The sequence below is a fragment of the Argopecten irradians genome, chromosome 4, assembly GCF_041381155.1.
Source record: "Argopecten irradians isolate NY chromosome 4, Ai_NY, whole genome shotgun sequence".
Lineage (NCBI taxonomy): Eukaryota > Metazoa > Mollusca > Bivalvia > Pectinida > Pectinidae > Argopecten > Argopecten irradians.
In genome coordinates, this window is record NC_091137.1 from 40029023 (window position 1) to 40039644 (window position 10622).

At 39.0% G+C, this 10622-nt stretch overlaps 1 protein-coding gene across 1 annotated transcript; it reads left to right on the forward strand.

Annotated features, from left to right (window-relative positions):
* The first annotated feature begins 297 nt into the window (after positions 1-297).
* On the forward strand, positions 298-9627 carry LOC138321639 (gamma-glutamylaminecyclotransferase-like). The gene is made up of 2 exons (XM_069265443.1): positions 298-592; positions 8806-9627. Exons 1-2 carry the CDS (start codon positions 413-415, stop codon positions 9112-9114), a joined length of 489 nt encoding a protein of 162 aa, XP_069121544.1. The 5' UTR covers positions 298-412; the 3' UTR covers positions 9115-9627.
* Positions 9628-10622: the final 995 nt, after the last annotated feature.

Genomic DNA, 10622 nt, shown 5'->3' on the forward strand with positions numbered 1-10622 from the left:
AGCCATCGATATATATTTTCTTTTGTTATTAATGTTTTTAAGAAACCTTTAAATTTTGCTCCGGAAAGGTAGTGGGCCTTTAAATGACTCAATATTATGAAACACAAATTCAGTCTTAAGAAGTACTCAATCACTTATGAAACATTGACTCAATCTTAAGAAGCATTATATTATATATATGAACACTAACTCAAGAACTCAATCTTAGCACTGAAACATTGCCATAACTCTGACCTTTCCATAACATAAATATATTTCTAAGTATTAGGGCCTTTTTACCCGGGGATATTTCTACCGTGACACCGTTACAGTTTCGAGTCCGCCTACCTAAGCCTGTAAATGCGAACACTCATGACATTTTATTCATAAACTACATCATACATAGACTATTTGGCGTTGTTTGTTTGTCACGATGAAGATCTTTGTGTATGGAACACTAAAAAGTGGTCAGCCTAACTCAAAGTTATTTGACAATACAAAGGAAGGCCGTTTTGAGTTTATCGGGGTTGGAGTGACTGTTGAGAAGTACCCACTGGTGATCGCCTCCCCATTCAATATACCGTTCATGTTACCCGTGGAAGGCAGCGGCAATGTGAGTAATAGTTACACATGTCATAATACCTACTTTCTATGACAATGCATTAATGCTATCTTGAAAGGTAAAATGTTACTGAAATATTTTCCACCTTATATTTATTGTTAAATTATGTTTACTCGATTTCTTTACACCTAAGCTTATGTATTGATCAGTGTGTATTTATTGCCTGTGGCAGATATTATGTACGTAACTTTAGCTGTAAATTAGATGAAATCGATTACCTACATGAACGTAGAACACACTATATAATATGTGTATTCATGAAGAATACTAAAGCTATAATGATATTTCATATTTTCATTAGAAAATCGATTTTCATATCAAAATATCATTAGCTTAAGGTGAATAGTCGGGCAAAGAAAACCAGTCTGAATGCGTTCATTGGCCTTCCAAAAGTTCTCACATATTAATACGACGGTCAAGTTCTGCTTAGTTTCCCAGTTCTGACCATTAAAGTAAAGGAAAGTTGAAAGCATTGAAAGCGAGGCTGCGTGTAAATGTAACCACGGACATAGTCAGCCGGGAGGACGTTTTAGGATTCCTATACTTTAAATTAATTTCTTCGTACGCAGACAGATTTTGGCGAGAGATTTTATTTTACTATTTCATAAGAAATTATACTGGATACATTCATACCATTTTTACCGACTTTAGCAATCCTTGCCCGACTGTTCACTTTAAAATCCAACTAGATCATTCTTGATATAAAAAAGTTGTTATTTGAAATCCAAAAATTAAGATAAATAAGTGTTAAGAAATTCATTGTTCTTTTACATTTTATATGACTTTTCAACATAATGTAAGCAACATTGTATCGTGACTCCTAGCTAATTCATCGAGGAGTCGCGCAAACAGAAGATTGCAAAAAGTAAGATGGCCAACGATATAGTAAGATAAAATTTATTTATTTATTCAAATTTAGTCATTCATCATTTTAACGAATCGTCACTAGACTCATCGTCTGCGCTATTTCTGTCGTTATAATGATGTATACACGATAGCATATGGCATGAAGCTTTTAGGGAACAGATGAATATCAATGAAATAAATTCACTATATAGGAATTTCTACATATTAGCTGTTTATTAGCCCATGGAAATTAAAAATAATCCGGAGACGTGCATGCGCTAAAAAAATTAATAAGTTGATGCCATATCAACAATGATAGCTTCCCCTGAGTCAACAAACTAACTATGTTATGCATATCGATATCGCGTTTAAATCTCCACATGTAGGTTTAAATTACGTAATGGACATTGAACTTAAAATAAAGTCAAGGTGGATAGCAGGTGTACTTGTATCTGATAAATACCCCGTAATGTTAAACACATGAAAGGGGTCGCAATGCGATACAGAACATGGGGGGCAGCCTGGGGATGGTCTACTCTACCTTCCGCCTGACACCATTATCTATCTAAAAACATAAGAGCTACAATTGTGCAGCGGTCTTTCGATGTATTGAGGCGACATGACTCAGATTTTAATATATAGTCTCGGAAAAAAAATGGGACATGTTTAGGAATAAGTTTTTTTTTTCTATGTATATGCAGAAACATATATACATAGAGATTGGAAATTCCTTCTTTATCTTTGTTGGCAGGCAGCGGGACCTCCGGTTTGTAGGCATTTTGCCTTGGCTAACTTCTTTTAAGTGTATTCTTATAAACATGATATTTCTGCACCAATACAAAGTTCAAACTGTTCCGAATAGTATGATTTAATATGATTTTTGAAAGCATGAAAATTACCAATTTTATCTGGTTTTTCGAAAATCAGCCATTCAAAACCGGAAGTGCATTTTGTTTTGTTATCATATAAGTTAGATTTTTTTTTCTTTCCAAAATTGTACTCAAACCATCTGAAAATTACTGAACTTGTGTAAAATATCATAGTTATTCTCCTGTATATGATTATTTAAAAGTTTATCTAAAAACCCCTAAGCACATACGCACATACAGTGGTACATCTGCCGGTGTAACGTTGAAAATGGACCTCCGTTGAAAATTGACCTCGGGTCAGTTTTCAACGTTGAAAACGGACCCCGAATGCCGTTGAAAATTAAACATGCCGTTGAAAATTGACGGTGTCTAGGGTCAATTCATCCTCGATATTCCAGGGGTTCCGATCACTTACGATCTCTACACCCCTGGACTATTTCATAGTAAAACTGGAGGCAACAGAATAGAACAGGTAACTTAGTCATTTGATGTACATCAAAAGAGCCGTATAACGGTACACTGTGGTTGACTCTGTGGCTTTGATGTTAGGCGTCGCTCTCTCTGTAGTCTTCAAATGAAATATTTGCTAGCCTGTGATTGGTCAAATGTTTTCCGCTGAGCTGCCTTCAATTTCACTATGAGATAGTCCAGGGGTGTAGAGATCGTAAGTGATCGGAAGCCCTGGAGTATCGAGGATGGGGTACAAGTATCTCAACGGCAGGTCTGTTGAAAAATGACCGTTGAAAAATGACCTTGGCAAACTATCAACGGATGGTCTGTTGAAATATGATCCTAGTACATTCACATATATAACTGTTGCACAAACTCTGTTATCGCCATTCCTAATTTAAGCGACCCTTCTATGCTGGTATTTAAATTACGTAATCACCTCGATTTGAATTGAAATTTGATATTGTTATCATCGTAACAAATACCTCATTTAAACATTTTAGGTGCTTGTATGTTTATTATGGAGAATACGTCACTACAAAACTTTCATTTTTTCTATAGTCATTTTGTTCGTCCGTGTAGATAATAATTGTTCTCTGAGGTAACGTAGTAAATAAAAAGGAATAGTTGTTATCAACTGCATGCAAAGTTTGTACTATGTGGTGTTCACTTCCGAGTACCAGTGGATAGTGTTACAAAACTATAATTATGGGATATTATTAATTTGTTTCTTAATGATTTTTTATGATTATATTTTCGATTATTTAACGTTTGTCAGATATTCAGTAATTGTGTTTGTTTTATTGTTTTGTGGTTGTGTGTTTTTTTTTGTTGTGTGTTGTTTGGTGTGTGGTGTTGTTGTTCCGTGTTTGTGTAGTGTTGTTACGTGATGTTTTTGTGATGTGTTGTTGCGTTATGTTGTGTATTGTTGTGTTGTTAGGTGGTGTGTTGTATTGTTGTTGTGTTATGTTGTGGTTGTGTGTTGTTGTGTTGTGTTGTGTGATGTGTTGTAGTGTGATGTGTTGTTGTGTGAGTTTTTTTTGTTGTGTTATGTTGTATGATGTTGTGTTGTGTGATGTTGTCGTGTGTTGTGTCGTTGTGTGTTATTGTGTTGTTTTTTGGTGGTGTTGTATTGTTGTTGCGTGGTTGTGTGTTATGGTTGTGTTGTGTGTTTTGTTATGTGTTGTTGTGTGATGTTGTGGTGTTGTGTTGTTGTCGAGTGTTGTGTTGCTGTGTATTGTTGTGTTGTTAGGTGGTGTTGTATTGTTGTTGTGTTGTATGTTGTGGTGTGGTTGTGTTGTGTGATGTTGTGTTGTGTTGTTGTGTGATGTTTTGTTGTGTGATTTTGTGTTGTGTTATGTTGTGTGATGTTGTGTTGTGTAATGTTGTCGTGTGTTGTGTTGTTGTGTGTTACTGTGTTGTTTTTGGGTGGTGTTGTATTGTGTTGTGTGATGTGTTGTAGTGTGATGTGTTGTTGTGTGAGTTATTTTTTGTTGTGTTATGTTGTATGATGATGTTGTGTTGTGTGATGTTGTCGTGTGTTGTGTCGTTGTGTGTTATTGTGTTGTTTTTTTGGTGGTGTTGTATTGTTGTTGCGTGGTTGTGTGTTATGGTTGTGTTGTGTGATAGCATTTTTTAGCCCACCATCATCAGATGGTGGGCTATTCAAATCGCCTTTCGTCCGTGGTCCGTCGTCCGTCCGTCCTTCCGTCCGTCCGTCCGTCCTTCCGTCCGTCCGTCCGTCCGTCCGTTAACAATTCTTGTTACCGCTATTTCTCTAAAAGTACTGAAGGGATCTTTCTCAAATTTCATATGTAGGTTCCCCTAGGACCCTAGTTGTGCATATTGTATTTTGGGACTGATCGGTCAACAAGATGGCCGCCAGGCAGCCATCTTGGATTTTGATAGTTAAAGTTTGTTACCGCTATTTCTCATAAAGTACTGAAGGGATCTTTCTCAAATTTCATATGTAGGTTCCCCTAGGACCCTAGTTGTGCATATTGCATTTTGGGACTGATCGGTCAACAAGATGGCCGACCAGCCGCCATCTTGGATTTTGATAGTTAAAGTTTGTTACGGCTAATTCTCAGAAAGTACTGAAGGGATCTTTCTCAAATTTCATATGTAGGTTCCCCTAGGACCCTAGTAGTGCATATTGCATTTTGGGACTGATCGGTCAACAAGATGGCCGCAAGGTAGCCATCTTGGATTTTGATAGTTAAAGTTTGTTACCGCTATTTCTCAGAAAGCACGGAAGGGATCTTTCTCAAATTTCATGTGTAGGTTCCCCTAGGACCCTAGTTGTGCATATTGCATTTTGGGACTGATCGGTCAACAAGATGGCCGACCAGCCGCCATCTTGGATTTTGATAGTTAAAGTTTGTTACGGCTAAATCTCAGAAAGTACTGAAGGGATCTTTCTCAAATTTCATATGTAGGTTCCCCTAGGACCCTAGTAGTGCATATTGCATTTTGGGACTGATCGGTCAACAAGATGGCCGCCAGGTAGCCATCTTGGATTTTGATAGTTAAAGTTTGTTACGGCTATTTCTCAGAAAGCACTGAAGGGATCTTTCTCAAATTTCATATGTAGGTTCCCCTAGGACCCTAGTTGTGCATATTGTATTTTGGGACTGATCGGTCAACAAGATGGCCACCAGGCAGCCATCTTGGATTTTGATAGTTAAAGTTTGTTACCGCTATTTCTCATAAAGTATTGAAGGGATCTTTCTCAAATTTCATATGTAGGTTCCCCTAGGACCCTAGTTGTGCATATTGCATTTTGGGACTGATCGGTCAACAAGATGGCCGACCAGCCGCCATCTTGGATTTTGATAGTTAAAGTTTGTTACCGCTATTTCTCAGAAAGTATTGAAGGGATTGTTCTCAAATTTCATATGTAGGTTCCTCTTGGACCCTAGTTCTGCATATTACATTTTGGGACTGATCGGTCAACAAGATGGCCGACAAGCAGCCATCTTGGATTTTGATAGTTAAAGTTTGTTACGGCTATTTCTCAGAAAGTATTGAAGGGATTGTTCTCAAATTTCATATGTAGGTTCCCCTAGGACCCTAGTAGTGCATATTGCATTTTGGGACTGATCAGTCAACAAGATGGCCGCCAGGTAGCCATCTTGGATTTTGATAGTTAAAGTTTGTTACCGCTATTTCTCAAAAAGCACTAAAGGGATCTTTCTCAAATTTCATATGTAGGTTCCCCTAGGACCCCAGTTGTGCATATTGCATTTTGGGACTGATCGGTCAACAAGATGGCCGCCAGGTAGCCATCTTGGATTTTGATAGTTAAAGTTTGTTACCGCTATTTCTCAGAAAGCACTGAAGGGATCTTTCTCAAATTTCATATGTAGGTTCCCCTAGGACCCCAGTTGTGCATATTGCATTTTGGGACTGATCGGTCAACAAGATGGCCGACCGGTGGCCATCTTGGATTTTGATAGTTAAAGTTTGTTACCGCTATTTCTCAGAAAGTATTGAAGGGATTGTTCTCAAATATCATATGTATGTTCCTCTAGGACCCTAGTTCTGCCTATTGCATTTTGCGACCACCATCTTGGATTTTGATAGTTTAAAGTTTGAAAAGCAGAAAAAAGAATTGTAAGTTTGAAAAGCAGAGAAAAGATCCCTCTTTCATTTGTCAGACATAGATCAATCTTTGGTGGGCGCCAAGATCCCTCTGGGATCTCTTGTTATGTGTTGTTGTGTGATGTTGTGTTGTTGTGTTGTTGTCGGGTGTTGTGTTGCTGTGTATTGTTGTGTTGTTAGGTGGTGTTGTATTGTTGTTGTGTTGTATGTTGTGGTGTGGTTGTGTTGTGTGATGTTGTGTTGTGTTTTTGTGTGATGTTTTGTTGTGTGATTTTGTGTTGTTTTTGTGTTGTGTTATGCTGTGTGATGTTGTGTTGTGTAATGTTGTCGTGTGTTGTGTTGTTGTGTGTTACTGTGTTGTTTTTGGGTGGTGTTGTATTGTTGTTGCGTGGTTGTGTTGTGTGTTGTGTTATGTGTTGTTGTGTAATGTTTTGTTGTTATGTTGTGATGTGTTGTGAGATGTGTTGTGGTTTCGTGGTTTTGTGGTGTCGTGTTGTGTTGTTTTGTAAAAACGAGTTCTTATGGGGTCACTTTTCAACGGGGTCTATTTTCAACGGGTCGGTGTAAAAAGTGCGCTGAATGTTCAGTTTTCAACGGGTTTCGGGGTCATTTTTCAACATTGAAAAATGACCCGAGGTCAGCTTTCAACGGGGGTCCATTTTCAACGTTACACCGGTCGTGAAAATGGCGGAGTTGCCAATCTCTGTGTATAATATGTTTCTATTACAAGTATTTCTGCGATTGAAACATCAAAAGTATTATTCGAACATATACGAAGAAAGCAACTGTCATTTTTAGCTCACCTGGCCCGAAGGGCCGGTGAGCTTATGTCATGGCGCGGCGTCCGTCGTCCGTCCGTCCGTCCGTCCGTCCGTCCGTCGTCCGTCCGTCCGTCGTCCGTCCGTCAACATTTCCTTTAAATCGCTACTAGTCATAGAGTTCTGGATGGATTGTAACCAAATTTGGCCAGAAACATCCTTGGGGGAAGGGGAACAGAACTTGTATAAATTTTGGCTCTGACCCCCAGGGGGCAGGAGGGGCGGGGCCCAATAGGGGTAATAGAGGTAAATCCTATAAATCGCTACTTGTCCTAGAGTTCTGCATGGATTGTTACCAAATTTGGCCAGAAACATCCTTGGGGGAAGGGGAACAGAACTTGTATAAATTTTGGCTCTGACCCCCTGGGGGCAGGAGGAGCGGGGCCCAATAGGGGTAATAGAGGTAAATCCTATAAATCGCTACTTGTCCTAGAGTTCTGCATGGATTGTAACCAAATTTGGCCAGAAACATCCTTGGGGGAAGGGGAACAGACCTTGTATAAATTTTGGCTCTGACCCCCCGGACGCTGGAGGGGTGGGGCCCAATAGGGGAAATAGAGGTAAATCCTATAAATCGCTACTTGTCCTAGAGTTCTGCATGGATTGTAACCAAATTTGGCCAGAAACATCCTTGGGGGAAGGGGAACAGAACTTGTATAAATTTTGGCTCTGACCCCTCGGGGGCAGGAGGGGCGGGGCCCAATAGGGGTAATAGAGGTAAATCCTATAAATCGCTACTTGTCCTAGAGTTCTGCATAGATTGTAACCAAATTTGGCCAGAAATATCCTTGGGGGAAGAGGAACAGAACTTGTATAGATTTTGGCTCTGACCCCCTGGGGGCAGGAGGGGCGGGGCCCAATAGGGGTAATAGAGGTAAATCGTATAAATTGCTACTTGTCCTAGAGTTCTGCATGGATTGTAACCAAATTTGGCCAGAAACATCCTTGGGGGAAGGGGAACAGAACTGTATAAATTTTGGCTCTGATCCCCCGTGGGCAGGAGGGATGGGGCCCAATTGGGGAAATAGAGGTAAATCCTATAAATTGCTACTTGTCCTAGAGTTCTGCATGGATTGTAACCAAATTTGGCCAGAAACATCCTTGGGGGAAGGGGAACAGAACTTGTATAAATTTTGGCATTGACTACCCGGGGGCAGGAAGGGGGGGCCCAATAGGGGAAATAGAGGTAAATCCTAAAAAATTCTACTTGTCTTAGAGTTCTGCATGGATTGTAACCAAATTTGGCCAGAAACATCCTTGGGGTTAACAGAATTCGTATAAATTTTGGCTTTGATCCCCCATGGAGGAGAAAGAGTGGGGGCCCAATAGGGGAATTAGAGGTAAATATCCAAATTTCTTCAGAAAAGAAACAATGAACTTATATTCAGAACATTACTTGGCATTACAAACCAGGTGAGCGATACAGGCCCTCTGGGCCTCTTGTTAAGAACATCGTATTTAGTCATCAAAATCACAATATTTCACATGTTCCTTGAAAAAAATCTGTACTATGCTCTTTGACAAATCTAGAATCTATGTCTTTTTTTGCTAGATTGTTTTGATGGTGTTATAGGTACAGCCTTTGTACACATGTAATACATTTCCACTTTACCCACAGAAAATACAAGGCGAGATATACGAAGTGGACGAACGGATGTTGGAAGTTTTAGACGACCTTGAACGTCATCCCGTGTTTTACCGTAGGGAGGTAATTCCAATCACGGCTGAGGATGGCTCCACTGTACAATGCGGATGTTATCTGCTGTGCGACTTCCGGAAGGAACTGCTGGAGCTGCCATTTTATGAATTGTATGACTCCCAGGGACCACATAACTTAAACTACGTCAACCCTACCGATAGAAAGATAGTCTTGAACGACGAAGAGAGCTATCGTAGATTTCTTTCCTCTGTGAAAAACGTAAACTGATTTAATTTAATTTTAAACATAAATTGAGGAATTAAATAACAGTCCTCACTAGTCAAAATATTGATTTTAATTCAATGAGGTATCTCCGGGTCCACAATAAAAAAAGACAATAATAGCAGACATCATACTATCATCTTTATCATTTTAGAATTGTGGACCAAGCTAGGATACCTGATATATTTACACAGTATTTACTCAAACATATATTTTTTTTTTTTTTTTTTTTTTTTTTCTAACATACAGTTTTGACCATAAATAGTTCCGCCATATTTGCTAGGTAAATGTTAGAACAGCAGAATGCAAACTACCACTAGAAGATTTCCCATGAATGTACTTCTTGGGCTTTTTCCTTTTACTGTCGCCGATATAGTATACGGTATATATACTGCATGGTGATTGGGAAATGGTTATGGTGCTTATAACTTTGTTTTTCAATCCCATTGATTGATACATTTTATGTATTATGGTGTTTAATAATAAATAAACATGGATCAAACTAATCGGTTAAGGATATTGTGTGCGTTTGCTGTTTTATGAGACAAATGATGTTGATATCAAACTTGATTCCGTAAAAGCGAATGCAAGTTAAAAAGTATATATTTGATATTAAAGTTTTAAGCAGCATTCAGCGATCGATATATATATGTTGGCTCGACCTTTCTAAAGCATTTCAAAGTTACCAGATGTAACATATTTTATATAAGATACATGTAAGGTAATTTTAACAAGAGATCCAAGAGGGATCTTTGTGCCAACCAAAGAAAGATCTGTCTTAGAATGGAAAGAGGGATCTTTACCCTGCTTTACAAACTGTTTCAAACATACTACATATCAAATTTGAGACAGATCGCTTCAGTACTTTCTGAGAAACAGCAGTAACAAACTTCAACGATGAAATCCAAGATGGCGGCCGGTTGGCCATCTTGTTGACCGATCAGTTCAAAAGTTTCTATGCACAACTAGGGCCTATGGAGAACCTTCGTATGGATTTGAGAGACATCCCTTCAGTAATTTGTGAGAAATGTAAAATGCAAAACTAAGGTCATAGGGGAACCTTCATATGAAATTTGAAAGAGATCCCTTCAGCACTTTCTGAGAAATAGCAATAACAAACTTTAACTATCAAAATCCAAGATGGCGGCATGACGGCCATCTTATTACCCGATCGGTCCCAAAATGCAATATGCACAACAAGGGCCTTAGGGGAACCTACATATGACGTTTGAGAAGGATCCCTTCAGTACTTTCTGGGAAATAGCGATAACAAAGTTTAACTATCAAAATCAAAGATGGCGGCCATCTCGTTGACCGATCAGTCTCAAAACGCAATATGTACAACTAGGGCCCCAAAGGAACCTACATATGAAATTTGAGAACGAATTCGATCTCTTCGGTACTTTCTGGGAAATAGCGATGACAAGAATTGTTAACGGACTGACGGATGGACAGACGGACGGAAGGACGGACCACTGACCACAGACGTAAAGCGATTTGAAAAGACCACCATC